The sequence below is a fragment of the Talpa occidentalis genome, unplaced genomic scaffold, assembly GCF_014898055.3.
Source record: "Talpa occidentalis isolate TD23 unplaced genomic scaffold, MPIMG_talOcc4v2.1 talOcc4.4, whole genome shotgun sequence".
NCBI lineage: Eukaryota > Metazoa > Chordata > Mammalia > Eulipotyphla > Talpidae > Talpa > Talpa occidentalis.
This window is the reverse complement of record NW_023604295.1, coordinates 145,797,432-145,816,046: the sequence shown is the minus strand read 5'-3', so window position 1 is coordinate 145,816,046 and position 18,615 is coordinate 145,797,432. Positions and strand designations below refer to the sequence as shown.

Sequence of the window (18,615 nt, the reverse complement as noted above, 5' to 3'; positions counted from 1 at the left end):
TTAAGTATAATTAAAGCAGAGCAGCAAGAAGAGCCCCTACCCACCCATTCCAACCTGTGATCAGTTCACGGCCAGCCTTTGCCGGCCCCCGCTCTCCCCTGCAGCCAGACCATCCCTGGACAGCCTTCCCCACACGGTCACATTTTATCCTTTTCAGCACAGGCCATGGCAGTGCCTGAAGGCGTGAACCGCAGTTCTTGGTGTCAAGCCCCGTCAGCGCTCACATGGCCCCTGTTGTCTCGCGACTGGCCAGTCGATGTGTGTGCTTGGACCCGGCCCTGGGGGGTCTGTGTCTGTGAGCCCTTTGAGCTGCAGGTCCCATTCCTTGTCTTTCTTTTTCCTTGTGGTTCATTGTTTAAACTTCGGGTTCCTTGTCTTGTAGAGTTTTCTAGGTTCTAGATTTTGTTTATTTTGTCTCCCTAGTGACCTTTGATAAGTTTACTTTATAAAGAAACTACACCAAATCCTTTCCTGTAACTTAAATTACCATCCGTTTAGCATTACAAGGCATTTTGGATTAATGAAAATGTGAGAAGGTGACAAGGAATCAGGAGCCAGAAACTTCTGACCCGTAGCATCTGCCAGCATCTGCCAGCTACGTGAGTGGCCTCCACTCGCCCCTCCCATGTCTTCGCTCACGAGACCCCTTCCTCTCGTAGCCGCAGGCCAGCCCACAGTCTTTAGGTAACTCATTCTGCCGTCTGTAATTTGATTTGCCTTCTAACAATCTCCACACTTGTCTAGCTAATGAGCAAAAAACTATTCCTAGCACATCCTTTGTGTTCCTTTATAGTCAGCGTGACTGCCTCCTCACTGGGGGTATGCCCTCGCGCAGACACACAGCCTGCACCGGAGCCCTCATGCAGTTGCACACAGCCTGCACTGGAGCCCTCATGCAGTTGCGCACAGCCTGCACTGGACAGGAGGACGTGCACGCGTGTCCAGCGGCTGCGTGCTCAGCAGACTTACACAAATCGGGTACTTACAGATTGGTCTTTTCATTTATTCAGTGTTGTGAAAAGTATTTGCATTCAAAATAATTCATTTCTTATTTCAGTTTAGGGAAAAGAACATTTACTCAGCGGAAAAAGCAGCTACAATCCCACCTTATTTAAACTGTCCCAGTGGGATTGCTTTGATAAGAACTGATTGTAATTAGTACAGCACATGTTTGTATATAAATGAAGGTTACTAAATTGCTTGAAGCTACCTGAATGCATTTCTATTAGGTAAATTAAATATTTACCTTGGCCTTGGAGGTCCTTGTAATTAAGTCATTTGGATCCTTATCACCTCAACACCATTGGATGAACTTTAAGAATCTTGTCTTTTGTAGACCTTGGTTCTATTAAGGAGGATTTGGTAATTTCCTAGGCCAGACCTCCCATAAAGATAATGCAAGAAGGACCCAGCCCTAAATTAGTTGGATTTAACTAATAGCTTTAAATGTGATTTAATATATTTATTGATGTTTATCAGTCATTAAATTGTAAATTTTATATAATTACATTGGAACCACTTTATAACAACCAAAGAGTTCTGTTTACAACTTAGTCTTTAATTCACCTGAGAACCTTCGTGGGAGTGTCCAGATACAGCTTTTCTTCCCTAGAGAGACGTGCAAGTTCTCTGTGTTCACTGGGAGTCGGTGTAACGGTTTTGTTCATTCTCACCTGAAGCCAACAGAGCATCTGGGAAACTCACTGGGGTTTCTCTCTGCACCTGGGCTCGGCCCGCCAAGAGCTCGTGCTGAGTGAGCCTTGAGGTTTGCCTTCTGAGGCCTGTTTTAAGCAGAGTCACGGCAGGGCTGGTGGGCAGCCTCCAGGACCCTCTGCCCCGAGGTGTGGCCGGGCCCTTCTGTGGCTCGTCCCCACGCATGCTGTCTATTTCACTTGATGGACTTTGACGTGTTCTAGGAGCTTGAACTCCAGATAGCTGTCTGACAATTGCTTAAGCTTATTTTCTATCTTGATTTCAGTAAGCTAGATTTGATGGGGTTGATATTTCTACAAACAGAAAAGCTGACCTGGGGAAGCTTCTCTACAGACATTTCACACCAGTACCTTTTTCTAAAGGGAAGGTGGCTTTTAATTGTTGAGTACTCCAGAAATCAGTAAGATGATTTTCTTTTATTTCTGTTTCTCATCAAGACTTGTGAGTAGCATGTCAGCTTTAGAGTATTATTCCAAATCTGTTAACTTTCAGACTGGAAATTACATGCCTGCTCACTGTGTGACCCTAAGGGAGTCTACCTGGACATCTTTTGAAAAATTGTGACTGACGTTACAGTGACAGTGAATCACTCGTGTGGTTAAATCGGTTGACATAGATGGTCACCCTCACGCTCACCCCTCCTGCTGGTCCAGGGCATGAGCACACTGGGAGGCCAAGATGGCGCCCCCTGCTCTGCTGTGCAGCCCATGTTTGTATATAAATGAAGGCAGAGACAGAGTGCCTACCATGGTGACACGCTGTCGTCACTGGCCACGGTCTAATGTGGACAACTTTTAGGGATTGTTAGAAGGGTCTAGAACTGTTTGGCTGGTACCTTGTGGGCACTTTCTTAGAGCTAGTGGCTAAGTTAGCTGTTGACACTCACTCTTCATTTATGCTGCAGGGGCAGGGGCAGTGCTGGCCCACACCCTGGTTTCCACAGGCAGAGTCTGTGACTCACCTCAGTGCGACCTCTCGCTACCTCACCTAAGGAATAGTATCTACTGTCTGTCATTACTGTGCCACGCACATTGCCATCTTGCTTCCTCCCTCGTTCCTCTGGTCAGAGCCTTCCTGTTCCCTGATGAGTGCTCAGCAGCGGCGTGGTGGCACGATGGATGGGCACAGGAACAAGACACCATCGCTGCTCACAGTCCTCAGAGGCGCACTGCCCGCCAGAACAGAGGCGGCCGCAGGTGCCGCTCCAGGGTGTGGGGACCCAGACGATGTGGCGATGAAGCCAGCTTGCCCAGACACAGAAGGTGGCATTTGCGGTGGCCTAAAGGAGCCAGGTTCTGGTCTGGCCTCTTTCGTTCTCTGACAGGTCTGCATGGATAAAAGATCGTCATCTCCACACAGACAAAGTTGCTTGAAAGGCAGAGGGTCTCCTGGGAGTGGCAGGCTAAGCGCTAAGGGTGGGTGGAGAGGGCCAGGGCCCACGCACCTCCTCCCTGTGTTGCTTTGAAATAAATGCCAGTGCTCTGAGCACGCTTCCGTGCTTCGTTGCGGGTCTCTGGATGCTAAAGGACTGTTTAAAAATGTTTACTCCGAGACCATGATTGTACCCTGGCAGAGTGGGCGATCCCCGCACGTCACCTTTGGTGAGTGTTCAGAGTCAGTGTTCGTGAAGGTCAGAGATTTGGGTTTTCTTTACAGTTGTTTTGAATCGGGACCCTAAGCGTGACCTAACATCTGGCTGATGATCTATTGTTTTTTTTTAATCCGTGGCTCCCTCCATATCTTTTCTGCTTTCATTTTTAGAGAAAATTTAGAAGTTTCCCCATACCTGCTATTTGGTGGCCCTGAGGTAATAACTCTGTAAGTATTTTGTTTCCTTGGCCAGTTTTCAAATGAAGGCATTTGTCTAACATTCTCCGAAGGTGGCCAGAGCGTTTCCTTTCTTGTGTCACTCATGGATTGACATACATTTGATGTATTTCATCGTATTGCGTTTATTGTTATATTGATCAGATTTTCTATCTTAACCCAGTCGGAGTTGGCCCTTGGGTTCTCTTGACATGACCCAAATGGTATTGCTCACTCCTCCCTACCTGGGGAGCGACCAGGCCCACCTTGTACATGCAGGCCCCGGATTTGGAGTCCTCCATCTCCACGCGGTTCCTTTGGGTGGCGACGACATTTAGAGAGGACATTCTGGGCAGCGGGCTGCTCGTCGCCACCAGCTCGGCGTTTCGTCCTCAGCCTGGTTCCGTGGAGAGAGCCCTGAGGTGTTTTTTTAATGATAAAATCTATTAAGTGTTTACACTTATATACAGTCAGTGCCTATTCAGAGACTTAACCTCGTTAATCTTTCATCTTTATTTACCCATGGAAAGAAACCTTGGAATCTATTGATCCTAGAAATAAAAGCATTAAAATACCACATTACTCACTTGGTTATTTCCATTGTCTGTTCAGTAGTCACAGTATAACACCAGTGACCTGATTATCAGGAGAAAGATGAAGCATTTGTATTTTGTTCTGTGTTGCTTTTTTGCCAGTTCCTTTTCTCTTTAAGGTATAACTACACTAGGCTTATACAGCCAAATTAGGGTGTTTTAAGTCTCCTGGAATTTTGTTCTGTGATGTAGTCAACCAGCTGGCTGTTGAGTCAGGTTCGTTTGTTCCACTGTGACCTTAGGAATGGCGTTCAGAGTTTGGTTGTGTTACACGTCCGTGGACTGCCGGTCATGCTCTCTGCCCTCTCGGTGATACTGTCTTCACTGCTCTGTGGTTTCAACTTTGTGCACTTTGCAGTGGAGCTGGGCTTCGAGGCCCCTCTTCACCCCTTCGTCCCACATCAGACTGCGCCGTGCTTACTGCCCGTGTGTGTGGCTGGGAGGGCTGCGGCAGTCCCGAGGCTCCGCGCGTGTGCCCGCGGCATGGCCTCGGAGCGCCTCTCGCAGAGGGTACATGTATTTGGGGTCAAAGAGAGAAACAGCACAGGTTTTCTTCCGAAACTGAGTTCATTCTGAATCCAGCCCAGTTCTTCATAGAGGGGCGTGGAAACAAGACAGCCTATGGATTTGAGTTTCTAGCTCCCTGGGGCCGGGTTGGTCAGTTTCACAAGGACCCACTTGGCACCGCCCGGTTCTGAGACACTGTCTTGGACAAAGGGCTCGCTCTCCTCCACAGTGACTTGCAGAAACGAGAGGGGAGTCAACCTACAGCCTAAAAGGAATTAACCAGTCACACTAGGACCCTTATCTGGAACCTGAAATCAATCATAACGAGAACCCAAAGCCAACAAAGCCCGTGGGAATGAGCAGTCACTGTTTCATGCTGATAGGGGGTGCGTGTTAGTCTCTTTATGTGATGAGATTGTACTTATGGAGTTTTTCTTGGAACTGTCACCTTTTCGAGATGGATAGTCTCTGTCCACTTTGAGTCGCTGGCCGTGGCGTTGGCCATGGCGTGTGGTGATCACTGAAGGTGGGTAGTGGGCACATAGGGTTCAGCATACTGTTTTCTCTGCTTTTCTATATGTGTGAACATTTCCATGATGAAAATTTTAAGAAGACTGCCGACTTTGTGTCACTTCCGCATGAGTCCATTGGGGATCCCTGTGTCCAGAAGTAGGTTCCCTTAGTCCTGACTCCTGGCCGCAGCTATCCCCGTTCCTCACCCCAGCCCGGAAAACAAGCAGGATCCCCAGAGCACATGCCCTCTTAGAGTCACCTGTGTGATGTGTCGCAGGCTCGGGCGCGTCACCCCAGTGCCTGCTCTGCCGGGAGGCGTGCCCCAGAGCTTGCTTTTCCTTTGCCGGTGGAAGTGGAATTGTGAGTGCCCTGGCCCCAGAAAACTGCTTGTGTAAATGGAGGTTCCTGTGCCAGAGGAGATGTGCTCACCGGTACGTGCCCAGGAGCCAGTAGTGCCGGCGCTCGGGCAGGGCTGTGAGCAAGGAGCGTGGTGGCGCCTCCCAGCCAGAAAGGAAGTTCTTAGGAAAACTTCTAGCCGCAGCTGCCGTGTGAGCAGAGGCCAGCGTGTGTGAGAGGCACCTTTGTTTGTTGTTGCCAGACCGTTGCAAGATAGTTAGAAGCCTCCTCTCTTCCTTGTTCTTCCTCCCTGCCTCCCTCACTCCCGCGGCTGCCCGCCCAGCCCCCTCCTCCGGCCGGTTTAGTTTCTTGCCAGGTCTGGTGCCGGCTGCTCTGGGAAGTAGCAGGAAAAGCTGATAAGGTGCTGAGGACAGAAATCTCTGCCCTTATCTCTCCCGCGCACACGGAGTGGAGAGTGCATCCTCTTCCTGCCTAGGACGGGAGACATAAACCGCCCCTCTCTTGGCAGCACGGACTTCAAACACGGCTCGGGCCTGCCTCTACTTGCTCGCATCGCCAGAGAGGAGAAAGTGGGTCACCGCCTTCTCGAAAGTTGTTTCAGTACCAGTAAAAATTTACGTCGTCTTCTAGATTGACAACCACCACTTCATATTAAGACATTCGTTTACAAAGAAGAAAAATCAACCACGTGTGCGTGGGGAGGAGTGACCCAAACGCCGGCCTCTGGGCGTTCAATTTGGTTCCACTTCTGCGAGGACGCAGGTCGGGCCTGAAAGGATTAGATTTGGCTTTCTGTTTGTTGACCGGATCAAGCCATGGCTCTAGGAGGTTTTGTGATAAGAAATTGACACGCAGATGGCCTAGTGTTGGAGAAGAGTGAAATATTGGCTCATTTTTCCTTCTGTCCCTTTGTCCTGCCAAAAAAGCAGAAATAACATTCTCGCCCAGATTTCCATTCTATGATGTCATGAAAATGGGATGAAGCAGAACCTCCCTTTGGTTGAGGGCAGGGCTGGCGAGAAGGCGAGGCTCTGCTCCTGGCGGGCAGTCTGAGGGAGCGTGGTGGGGCGCGGGAGACCTGGCTCTGGATGTTCCCAACTCCTCCCCAAGCCCATGACGTCCTCCTCCGTCCCCTGGGTCCTGGGTCCCCAGTTTGCAACTTGGGACTTTACAGCATTGGGAAGATGAGGGTTGAAACTTTATTACTATTTTGGGGAGAAAGCAGTCCCTGGACAATTCTGATAGACAGCCCCTTGTTCCAGTTCCAAAATTAGGAACCACTTGGAGAGTTGCATGCTATGTGATGGCAAAGGCACTGTTCTTCTTGAAAGTTCTGAGCCCCACCTGAACCGCAGTTCCCCTGAGGGTTACTTCTTGGCCTTCTTTTTTTTATTTGATTGGAAGGAAGGTGCTCTGCTGAGACTTGGGCGAAGTCACTGAGCAGCCTCATTTCCTTGTTCTGCAAGTGGGGCCTAGAAGGCCCCGTGACAGGTTCAGAATCAGGCCTCTGTCAGATGGAGTCTGATTTTTGACACCCAGGTTGCTGCCTCTTGTATTCTGAACTCAGGGCCGCCTTCCTCCCTCCCTTAGGCTGCTGTTTCACAGCCACGCTGCTCAGAGTCGGGGCCTCAGAGTGGCCTGGGACCAGGCCGCAGGCACGGAGAGCGCGCCGGCATGTGTGTGAGCAGTTGGTGGTGGTGGCGTATCTGGACCGGAACTTGTCTTTAAATTCTGTTTTCCTAGGTTTTTTTATTTTTTGTTTTGTAACCAAAATCTTGACCCACAATGGCGTGGAGACTCAAGAACGCCTGCCCTGGTGGTCTGAGACACCCCGACAGTGGCAGTGAGTCCCGCGGAGGCAGGTCTTGCTCAGGGAGCCGGCTTTGGATTTGAGCAGGTGGGGGAGGCAGTGTTGTCACTTGAACTCTCACTGTCTTACCATCTTAGCTTATAAAATAAATAATACATAAAACTCAAGAGATGAGAGAGGTGGTAGTGTAACAGCGGAAGCGAGGGGGGATGTGTTTAACAGCCGTGATGTTTGTTTTTACGAGCGCTTGCTGGTTGCAATCCCAGGGCTATTGATTAGGGTTTGTGTTGAGGGGGTTCTTTGGTGGTTGGTTTTCTTGTTTACTTTCTATTAGAAAAGTAAATTCACACTATTTTTGGAAATTTTTTTTAAAAGATTTATTTATGCATACAAGAAGTGGGGTACAGGCCAGAGATGCAGGGGGTGAGAGGACTTACCAGGGACAGAGCGGGGAGCAGAACAGGCAGACCTACTGAAATACACTGCTGAGGGGAGCAGCGGGGAGACAGGGGAGGTCTGCTGCGCCATGTGGGTAGCTCCCTGGCCAGCTGGGGATCAAACTCGTGCTGCAGAGGCTGCGAACAGCTTCATAGGTTGTGTCTTAAACCCCTGTGCTACCAGGGAGGCCCTATTTTTGAAAATTTTTATTGTGATATGAACACTAACGTAGGAGCTATAACAGATCTTATTTTTTACTACATGCCTTAATGAGTTCAGAATTTAATTTACTCATTACTAACTTAAGTATCCTTTAAACATAAAATTATTTGGCCTTACTAAATTTACTCCTGTGAGTATTTTGATTTTTGGTTAACTCAAAAGAACGTGAAGAGGATCGATCTTACATGGTGCGTGAGAACTGAGAAGGGGACTTATTTTGTATAAAGTATTTTTTTGCCTAATTGATTTGCCTTTCTCTTTAAAAATAATCTTGACTGTTTATCCCAGATACTATTTGTATTCTGTTTCTAGTTTCAAAATGCCAGGTTCTCTGAAACCTTTCTCAGATGCGTTGTTGGAACCTGAGCTGGAGTTGCCACTGCCCTGCAGCCTTCTGTGCTGTGGAGCGGTCGGAGGGCAGCCCCGCGGCAGCCCCGCTGCAGCCCCGCACAGGCGCGCTGTTGTCCTGCGCTCAAGGGCAGGGCGCGGGCCGGGGCCCAGAGGTGCTCCGTGCGGTCAGTCTGGACTATCTTTAGACTCCACCTGAGGGCTGGCGCCGTGTCACACTGGTCATCTTGCTTTGCAGAGCCTCGTCTGTCTTGGCGTGGCCAGTGCGTTGTACACACCTGTCCCCCGAGTCCCTGCGGCTTCCCCTCCTAGCGTCTTCTGGGAGCCTGGAGACCCGCTCTCTTTTCTTCCCCTCCCTCCCCAGAGACCCTGGGGCTCTACAGCAGTCTCTGGGAAGGGGCTGCTGGCGCGCCCCTGGACCATATCTGCGCGGCTTCTCTCGGCCGGATGATCTGAGCGGCTGACCCGGTGCGTGGGAGAAAATGAGCTGCTTTGCTGGCCCCCGCCTTCATCTGAGGCAGTGGCCCAGCTGAGGCTGGTGCTGCCCTCCTGTTGTCCAGTGAGGATCCCGGCCTTCTGTCCCTGCTGCCGCTGCTTCTAGGAACGCCGTTCCAAGTGGTGTTTTCAGTTCAAGATACAGCACTGGCTGCACCTTTCCCTGAGCGAGGGGAGCATCCGGGGGGGTGCGCTACCCTGCTGTCTTCTCAGAACGAGCTCCTGCCTTTGCTTGTGACGTGCCCTGAACTCCCTTGTGCCCCCGCCTTTTCTTTTGCTGGTAAGAACAGTTCCACCTACACCCCTGGCAGTGGCCTGTGCCTGGCCAGTCCAGCATGGACCGTGACATACCTGTGCACCACAGTGGCCCACTCCGTCCGGTCTCATCCCCCGCAGGTGCTGTGGTGGCGTGTGGACTATTAGACGGGCAGGATAATGTGCAGTGACGTGGTTGTGCACACACTCCCCAGCACTACCTCCATCTGAACCAGGCAGAACGTCATTCCATCGCTGAATCTCTATAAACCAGACAGGTGCAATTTCTGCCTACCAGTTTCTGTTTGTCACAGCTGTTCTCCTGAAAAGTCTGGAAAAATTACAAGATGTCCTTTCAGATTGCTGGTTTGAAGTTTAGCTTTTCAGACTAATCCAGCACAGGCTGACGACCAGACTCAGGCACAGTGCGCGCTGGTCATGACTAGCAGCAGCCATCAGCTGATCACAGTCGCTGCATCCTCTACCTGGAGCTCTGGGTGCAGGAGGCAAGTTTGCTGGAGGTGTTGGCCTTGATCTGTGTCTTGATGTGGAAATCGAAGGCTTCTGTGCTCTTGTCGCTCAGATCTGTGGTGATGAGAGAGGTGGGTGCCCACAGGCTCTGCGAGCCTCCTTCCCACACCAGCCAGAGCTTTTCTGTTTATGGTGTATCTGCCCAAACGCCTCCCTGCATTCTCTGTGCAAACTGCTTCGTGTCCTGTCCCATACAGACGCTACCACCGTCTCTGGGGACAGCAGAGAAGTCGCTGACTGGCGCGGAATGCGGGTGCTGGAGCACCAGTGTCCACATCTGGCCAGCGCGGGCTGTGAATGCAGCGGCGCTGGGGCAGCAGCTGCAGAGGAGCTGGGCCTCTGGTGGATTCCCTACAAGAAGCTCGTGGAGCTCAAGCCTCCAGATGTGTGGGAGCGCTTAAACACAGGGTTCCGCACCTTTCAGACCGCTAGCAGCATGTGGGGGTATTCTCATTGCTCTCTCGAGGCTCCCTGGGCACGGTCTTTTATTTCCTACCTGGAGGCATGAGTAGCCCACGGTTTCCAGCACTCTCTGGAGTCCGGGCCAGACCTGCTGTTGGGGCTGAGAAACCTGAGAGCAGGTGAGCTGGGGGAGCGCACCCTGGTGGCGCAGGGGATCCCCAGGAGGGGTCTTCTCTGCAGTGTGGGGGTCCAGCTTGGGCTTCACTTCCTGCTTCAACCCACACACTTTGCCAAGGAAACGCGCATGCCAATTTGACGAATTCTAAAAATCTTAAACCTGGCCTCAGGCAGTTGTTGAGTTGAAGAGCAAACTAGACAAGATAGTTGCTTTCCAGGGAGAAAGTAGCATCTGTTTCCGGTGACAGTTTCTTGCCATGAAGCTTCGTGTCTGTTCGCTTCTGCCGTCATCACAGGTGAGCGGGGACCTTAGTCCTGAATATTATGGCCATGGATGGGTTTGTCCATGCTGGGCCAGTTTTGGAGAGTATTGCAGGGGGTGGCTAGAAAAGGGGCCTGTGAAGTGGAGAAGAGGCCTCTTCCCAGGCCGCTGCCCCGGGAGGTGACATGATCATGCGTGACCATCATCCAGGTAGCGATGGCTGCTTGTTCGGGGACATCCAGGCAGCGGCCCTGCAGTCAGATTTCCCTCTGTGATGGAGCCGGGCCGTCCCAGGTCCCTCCTGGTTCAGGGGTGCTGCTCCCCCTGGGTTTCAGAATAGTTACTGGTAGGGAAAATTGAGGCCCTTGCTACCATTGGGGAAAGTCGGCCTTCGGATGTTTTTTTGACTCATGAGCTGTAGAAGGAATGAGAAGCCTATGAGGCTTTGGAGATTAGCCCATGAGACAGTTTTTAGCACACAAGCAACCGTTTCAGCCCCTGCTGTCTCCATGCCCTGCCACGCTTGGTGCGTGCGCAGGCCTGAGGTTACTAGATGCCATATCACCAGGGTATGATCATGAGCATAGTTGCTTCTGGGATTGAAAAGGCCGCTGAATTCAGCAAGTGACTCCAAAATGCTTTGTATTTTTCCAATAAGTAAAAGTGTGATTAATACCACAGTGTGGTGGTGCAAGGGGTTAAGACATAATCTATGAAGCTGTCTGCAGCCACTGCAGCACGAATTTGATCCCTGGCCAGGGAGCTACCCCACATGGGGCCAGCCAGGGAGCAACCCACATGGCACAGCAGACCTCTCCTGTCTCCCCGCTGCTCCCCTCAGCAGTGTGTTTCAGTCAGTCTGCCTGTTCTGTCATCCGCTCTGTCTCTGGTGAGTCCTCTCACCACCCAGGCCTCTGGCCTATACCCCAGCTCTTGTGTGCATAAATACGTAACTCTTAAAAAAAAAAAAAAAATACCACAGTGTGACCTAACTGTTAGGAGCAGGAATTCAGAAGGTAGTAAATAGGTGAGCAAAGTGTGAGCCATAAGCCCCAAGTTGAATTTGAGTTCCTAAGACTCAGATACACTCCAGAAGAGTCTTCCCACATAAGACAAACTCCTATTAGCATGCTCTGAGCCGGGCCTGTGGGACCTCCTCCAGCCCCTTCTCAGAGACCGCATGACCATGTGCCCTTGGTGGATGGCTCGACCTTGTCCCTCACACCAGACTGGGCCAGCACCAGGGAGGCCTTGACACCGTGGTTCGTTCTGCTGTGCAGGATTGTAGCTGTTTTCAACATTGTAGGCACAGAAAGACAAAATGTCCTTTTCTTCCTGGTGGGGTAGCTGTTTTGTTTTTGTCTTTTTTTTTTTTTTCCCTCAGTGTTACTTGATGGGAATTGAATTGAACGCTGGTGGATAACACCTGGTGGATAACACCTGGTGGATAACATCTTAGTGCAGCTTGGTTGGCATATCCACGTGCTCCTGGGTTTTCTGCGTCGCCCTCGGTGGACTGGCAGGCTCGCTGCTCCAGGGCCAGGGGCTCTGCTGTCCGTCCTGCCCACCTTCCCAGTGGGTCGAGGCTCTGACCCGCTGAGCTGCCTTCCCGTGCCACTATGTCGGGAGAACGGGCTTGGGGTTGGTTTGTGATCGTGCCGGCTCACAGCACACCTTGGCCCCTGAGGCCAGAGTAACTTGTGGACTTCTAATTTGGAAACTGCTTTATTCAGAAAACTTCTCCCCCCACCCCCACATACAAGGGGTCGAAACACCATCATCAGCGAGCACGAGGGACAAGCCAGGCAGCTGTCGGCCGCTGGCTTCTGCTCAGTCTGTGGAGCAGGGTCGCTCCAGACACTGGCGTGACTTAGAGTGGCCCGTGCACCCTCCACCTCGAGGCGAGGGCCTTCCTGCGCACGCTCGCACCCCTCCCTCCTGCAGCGCTCAGCCAGTCGGGGTGCCAGCTTTTCTTTTTTATCCCAGCCTGTCGTGGTAGGAATCGTCTCTCTTCTCAAGACTATAGCTCATGGTTTTAGTTAAAATTAAAATGTAAACCTCACTTAATCCCAGTTGTTAGGAGTGATGCTTCATATTTAGAGACAAGACTAGCATAATCATGAGCAGCTCGTTTGCGTCACGATGGGGAGGGGGCGTGGGGGAGCCGGGCACACTGCTCTTGCTTCCGGGGGCCTTGCTCAGCCATGGAGGGACCTGCGGGCCTTGCTGGCCAGGGCCCTGGCCCCACGGGGGTTACCGTAGGCAGGGGCAGCTAAGTTTCTAGGTCACGGACAAAGATTGCATGGAAGTGGGTGTCTCACCAAGTCCCAGAGCCCCAGGGCTGCAGGATGGCAGCATCCGTTTCCTACGGGACACTCCGGCAAGTTGATCGCCGCTGATGACGTGTCGCCCAGGCGCTGCCAGTTCAGAAGCCCGCGGAGGGGCCTGCGGGCTGGCTTCTGAAGTCCGCTTCCGTCTGGTCAACCCAATGCCCAATTCAGTGTCACCCTGAGTGCTGGCCACCTTCTCACTTCTCCTGGGCCCCTGCCCCAGGTGGGGTGAGCGCCCCGATGCTGTGACAGTAACCTGCTGTGCTTAACCGGTTTTAACTCTTCTCCCCACCCTGCAGGACGAGTCCCACCCCGCCACTCCGGACGGGCACGTGCCCTCCTCTACCACCACCAGCGCCTTCACCATCCAGGAGTACTTTGCCCAGCGGATGGCAGAGCTCAAGAGCAAGGCCCAGGGCTCGGCTGCGGGGCCCAGCCCTTCGGAGACCCAACTGGGAAGGAAAAAGGCCAAGAAAAGAAAGAAAACAGATGAAAACGTGGAGACGCACACCCATCCCCAGGCCAAGGTGAAGAAGAAGAGGGAGCAGGTGGAGTCTCCGCCCGGAGACCCTCGTGAGGCCGACAGTGCAGAAGCTGCTGCTGCGGCCGGAGACGACGGGGCGTGGCCAGCTGAGGACCAGGACTTGCCTCAGAAGCCCAGGAACAGGAGAGGGAAGACACCGCTCCACAGGCAAGCCCAGGCAGCGGTGGAGGCGCCCCTGGAGGAAACCCTGGTGAAAAAGAAGAAGAAAAAGAAGAAAGGTGCTAAATAACTCCCTCCTCTGGGGGGGCTGCCCTTCCCCGTGGGCTGTCGGGCGCCCTGAGGCCAAACCCCTGGCCTGAAGTCAGAGCCTGCCCCGGGGGGAGCGGGCAGGGCCTCCTTCAACCTGCCCTGGGCCTGGGGCTCACCCTCCTCTTCCCAAACCATATTTCCAGGAGAACTTTTTAATGTTCCCAACCTTGGGTCGTCAGCAAATAAATTCCTCCCGAGGCTCTGCCCTCCCCTGTGTGTGTCCTTCCCTGTCACGCACAGCAGCTGGCGCTGGAAGCGCCGTCCGCACGGTCCCGAGTCCCCTCAGTGACGGCGGCTGAGCTTCCTTCTCAAGGGCTTAGTCTAATTAAAGGATTAGGAGGCAATAGTTTGGATTCAGATAGTTCTTTTTGTTCTAGAGCCAGCCAGCCATTTTTTGCCAAGTAGGTATTACATGATTCCATTCCCGACCAGAGCGCTGTTCGGGCCCCTTTGGCTGGCGTGGGGAAGTCGCTCCAAGGCCCTTTCGCCCACTGGGCGGTGGCAGCCGCGCGCTGGCGCTCTGCGGTCTCCCCACACGGCAGCGTTCAGGAGGAGGGCTGCGGGCTGCCTGGGTGGGGAGCCTCCCCGGGGGCCCTGGCTCCGGCAGTCACAAGTCCTTCCACTTGGGGGTGCTTGAGGAGCATCCTGTGGAGCGGACCCCTCATTTCTCACAACACGGAGGTCTGCGGAGGCTCAGAAAGCCGGGTCTAAGGTCACGAATTCATTCACCTGGAAAGGAAAAGATAACCCGCAGTGTCCGTCCCTGCGGAGTCACCAGGCCTTGCCTTCTCCCCTCCCGGGCGGCCCCCGGCCTGCGTCCACGCTGGTTTCTGTGGTTGCGTATGTACCACGGAGCCACCCAGACGGGTCTCTTTGGTCTCACGTCCCGCTCGGTGACTGTTTGGTTGCCTCCATGTGGCCGCATGTGTCGATCATATTTGAACACGCAGATTGTTCCTCTCGGGGGCACCACAGATGAAGTGCCTGCGGGGAGTTGTGAGCAGGACTGTCCCCTGGGCCCGTGCAAGCTCCCGGGGCACAGGCCTGCATGACTCGTCCCGATGCCCCAGCCCCGCTCGGAGCAGGCGGCGGCCCCTCGCGTTTGCTCTGCCTCCTGCCACGCCCTGGCGTGGGTCCCGAGTTGCTGGTGAAACTCTCTGGGTTTGCCCAGGTGACTTCAGACCCCCTCACACCCTGCGCGGGGCGCCGCGATGAGGAAACGGCTGCGGACTTAGCCATCGGCCCGCGTCTCTCCTCCTGCCCCGCTCTGCCTTCCTAGTCCCGGCCTCTTCCTCCTCCTCCGCCTTCCACGCCCTGTTCCCTCTGCCTGGCTGCCCCCCTCCGTCCCGTGCGCCTTCCCCTCGCAGGTTGGCCGCCCTTTGTCCTGCTGCTGCTGGTGTCGGAGCAGCAGGGCCGAGGCAGCAGCTGGGCCTTTCCGGGCTGGGCCTGCCGCTTGGCCCTGGGTGACAGCCGCCGAGACAGACGCTGATCCTGCGCCTGTGCCCCGGTGCAGCTGGGGCCCGGGGTCTTAGAGTTGAAAAACAGTTTCACGAATCTCTGGTTTTATAGTTGCGTGCGTGCACACCCCACGGGAGAGCCTCCCGGTGTCACAGCGCTGGCTTCACGGCCCCAGAGTTCAGAACCCAGACCAGGCCCAGTCTAGGAAGGCACCGAGGAGGGTCAGAGCCCCTTGTCTTCACAGCGGGCACAGGCCAGGTTACCTCTGCCTGTCCTGTCTTGTATGTGAAGCTGGAGTTCCAGAAAGGAAAGGGGGATGGTGCCATTTAACGAGGGGGGTGTGTGTGTGTGGTGTGTGTGTGTGTGGACTGCCTGTTTATTAAACTTCGTTTACAGTAGAAGTAAGAGCCCGGCGTGCACGTGGAGTTGGGAGCCGGAGGAGACCGGTGTTTCCAGAGCAGCTGAGGTGACGCTGAGTGCGGCGGGGTGAGGGGCTGGGGAGGCAGTGCAGGCAGGAGCTGGGGGAGCTGAGGTGCTTGGAGGGGGAGGGGAGCGTGCCCGAGCGTGCCCTCAGCTGCGCGGTGTGGCCGTGGCTCCCGCGGGCCGCAGAACGAAGCCCCGAGTGGGTCGTTCACGTAAATGGCCCGCTCGGCCGAGCACAGCGAGGCCACTTGCTTCGAAGGAAGCGGACACTTCCCTCCAGAAGGACGCAGAGACCCTGCACTGCTCGCGGGTGTCTCACTTCAGGCTGCTTAGCCTTCTGCACCTCTGGAAGTTGAACAACGGGATGGTTCCGAGCCGTGCCTGTCATCGGCGTGATGCCATTTGGATGGTTAACGCACGACCCCTGCGTTTTTCCTGAAGTTTCACTCAACCAGGAGGTGCGCGCCCTGGCTCACTGCTCTCCCGGCGCCCCCGCTTTCAGAGGGGCCGTGGCTCCAGGCAGCGCTGCCCCAGGAAGAGGCTCTGGCGCTCCTCGGTGCTGAGCAGGTGACCCCAGCGTGGTGGGCCCGGTGCCTGCCCCGTCCCAGGCGTCCCAGGCGCTTCGCCGCCACCCGCTCGTGGCCCCCCTGAGCGAGGCTGCCCCGTCGCCGACCCCCTTCACAGAGGCGCTTCCCCAGGGGCCGCTTTCATACCCCTCAGCCCGCTCACAGGTCCCTGCCCCTTCTCGGCCCTCGCCCTTCCCACGTCCTCCTCTGTCCGGCTCAGTGGAATTTTCTGTTGCTGAAGCTCTTACTCGTGTCTGCTTTCCAGCGAGAAGCTGCTTGAAAGCAGCTGGTTTACGATAGAAGGACGAGCCCGGCGTGTACATGGGGTTGGGAGCGGGAGGAGGAAGCGGATGTGACGCTGAGGGCGGCGGGGTGAGGGGCTGGGGAGGCGGCGCAGGCCTTCAAGAAGCTTATGGGCACTCAAGTTCCTCTTATTGACCCAAGCTGCAGAGCATACTTTGGGGTGCCTGCATGTGGGAAGTTCTGTGGGTTTCCCATAACAACTTGGTCAAGAGGTTGCTGGGAAATTGGGTCGGTAACTCAGCTGCTTCAAGCCACCAAGGTAAAGGAATTTCTTCTCATCGGTGGAAAATGCTGCCAGTCCTGAGAGCCGGCCGCAGCCCCTCTGCTTCCCGCCTTCACCTGTTGGCCTACTTGGCAGGAGCGAGCCGGGGCCTGTTCTTAGAAACAGCTTCCGAGCAACTTCAGCAGCCTGGGCCCCTGGACCAGCCCGCAGCAGCGGCGTCCAGGTCGGAGGCAGAGCCAGCCCACGTCACCTGATCATCTGCCGCCGCTGCGGGCGCAGCCTGTCGTGCCGCGAGGCCCAGGGCACTCGACCGCGCTCCCCGTTAGTGGGCAGGGTGGCATCGGCCCCTGATAAGGGGATACGAGGCTCCTTGCAAAGAAGGGTGCTTGCTGCCAGCTGGGGAGCTCCGGCACGCGCAGGGGACACCGCAGAGCCCGTGGCAGGGGGCGGGTGTGAGGCGGCAGGCGGAGGCTGGGGGCGGTTGCGCTTGGGTTGCCCAAGTGCCCCCCAGGGATGCGTGGGCCGGTGCCACCAGCACGCCCAGTTCTCCTCCCCCCGGAGCTGAGCGTCTGCGTCAGCGGGAGCAGCGGACTCCAGGAAAACCGAATTCTTTAACAGCAAAGAATTTTGTAATTAGCTAGATCTCGAATGTTCTGTTTGTAGTTCCTCTGTGGAGGGTCCCTGGGGAAAGGTGCCCGGGCGCTGGAAAGCCGCCACTCGTCCTGAAAACCGCTACTGAGCCCCACTTGGGACGAAGGCCTGGCCCCTTCAGGGTGGAGTAACATCCGCCCAGGGGCCGCCCCCTCGGGGTCCCCCAGCCTGTCCTCTAGTGGCCACCGTGTCCCGGAGCGCTGGGGGGATGCAGGCCGGCCTGGCCTCTCCCGGCTCCCGCCTGGCAGCATCTGGCCAAATGGAGGGAAGTAGTGTCTCCCACCTGCTGAGTCTCCCTCCCAGAGCTCACGGGCCTCCTTCCCCTCCCCACCCCCCCAGTCAGGCCCACCTCCACTGCGGGGCCGGCCCCCGCTGCCGCAGGTCACCAGCTCGCCAGGCAGTGCTGCTTCCGGGGCCATTGCACCCGCTGCCCCGTCCCCACCCGCTGTCCATCTGGCTCTGGCCACGACCTGGCTCCTCTTTGCTCCCTCCGCTGCCTCCCCGTCATCCCAGCTTCCCCAGCCCTCCGCCCCCAGGCTCGAGGCCCTCTCTCCCTCCGCGGGATTGCCACGGAGCTCTCGACTCCCCCCTAGTCTGCCCGGAGGAGCGGGGGCCTCTGAGGGACGGTCGTCCTCCCGGAGTGCCCTGGACAGCACCTGGCGTGGAGCAGTGCAGGGCAGCGCGGCGAGTGAAGCACCAGCCGGGACTGCGGGGTGCCCCGGGCCCCACTAGGGCTCCTGGGCATTCCCAACCCTGTAACTAGCCCCTACACAAGAGCTTGATTAGGGACGTCTCCCGAGGGCATTTGTGACGGTCACCTGGCCGCTGGCATCTCAGGCGACAACCTCCCAGGACCCTATTCGCCATCTCCCTCTTCACAGAGGCGTGACAAGACAAGCATGAAGGGAAAACACGCGACCGCTCCGCACACTCCACGCGCAGGAGGGGAATGTGAAGAGAGGGCCCTGCCAAGAGCCGGCGGGGCCAGAGGAAGGTGCGTGTGCCCGGATGAAAAGCTCAGGCAGCTCTCCCGCGCCCCCGCCACCCCTGCCCCTGCACCACCTCTTACGTGCTGCCCGGCTACACGCCCACCTGACTGACAGGCTGGGGATGAGACACCCTAAGGTGTGGCCAGGTCATCCTGAAGACACCCGAGTCCCAGGAAGGCTTAAGGCACCCGCTGGGGCGGGCGGGGCTGGCACCCTGACTCAAGGCTTCTCAGGTGACGGGCCTCGGGATCCTGCCCGCCCTGGGACTCTGCAGCCGGCCAGCAAGCTGTCGCAATGCGGCCTGAAGGGATTGCCAAACCCTGCGTGCGGGCAAGGCCCTGCCAGCCCGAGACGAACAGGGGACACGGGCCGTGCGCCCGGAGCAGAGGGAATGAGTGTGGCCTGGGCGCGAGGCAGGGGCTGCCTGGGGGGTGGGGGGGTGCCTGCCGG

At 55.5% G+C, this 18,615-nt stretch overlaps 1 protein-coding gene across 2 annotated transcripts in view; it reads left to right on the top strand.

The window, feature by feature from the left end:
- Nucleotides 1–13,916, top strand: part of PINX1 (PIN2 (TERF1) interacting telomerase inhibitor 1) — a 47,115-nt gene extending 33,199 nt beyond the window's left edge. For both annotated transcript variants that reach the window (XM_037526544.2, XM_037526545.2), the window contains exon 7: nt 13,059–13,916. In XM_037526544.2, coding sequence (XP_037382441.1) covers nt 13,059–13,532 — 474 coding nt within the window. In that variant the 3' untranslated portion in view covers nt 13,533–13,916. The remainder of the gene's footprint in view (nt 1–13,058) is intronic.
- Nucleotides 13,917–18,615: the final 4,699 nt, after the last annotated feature.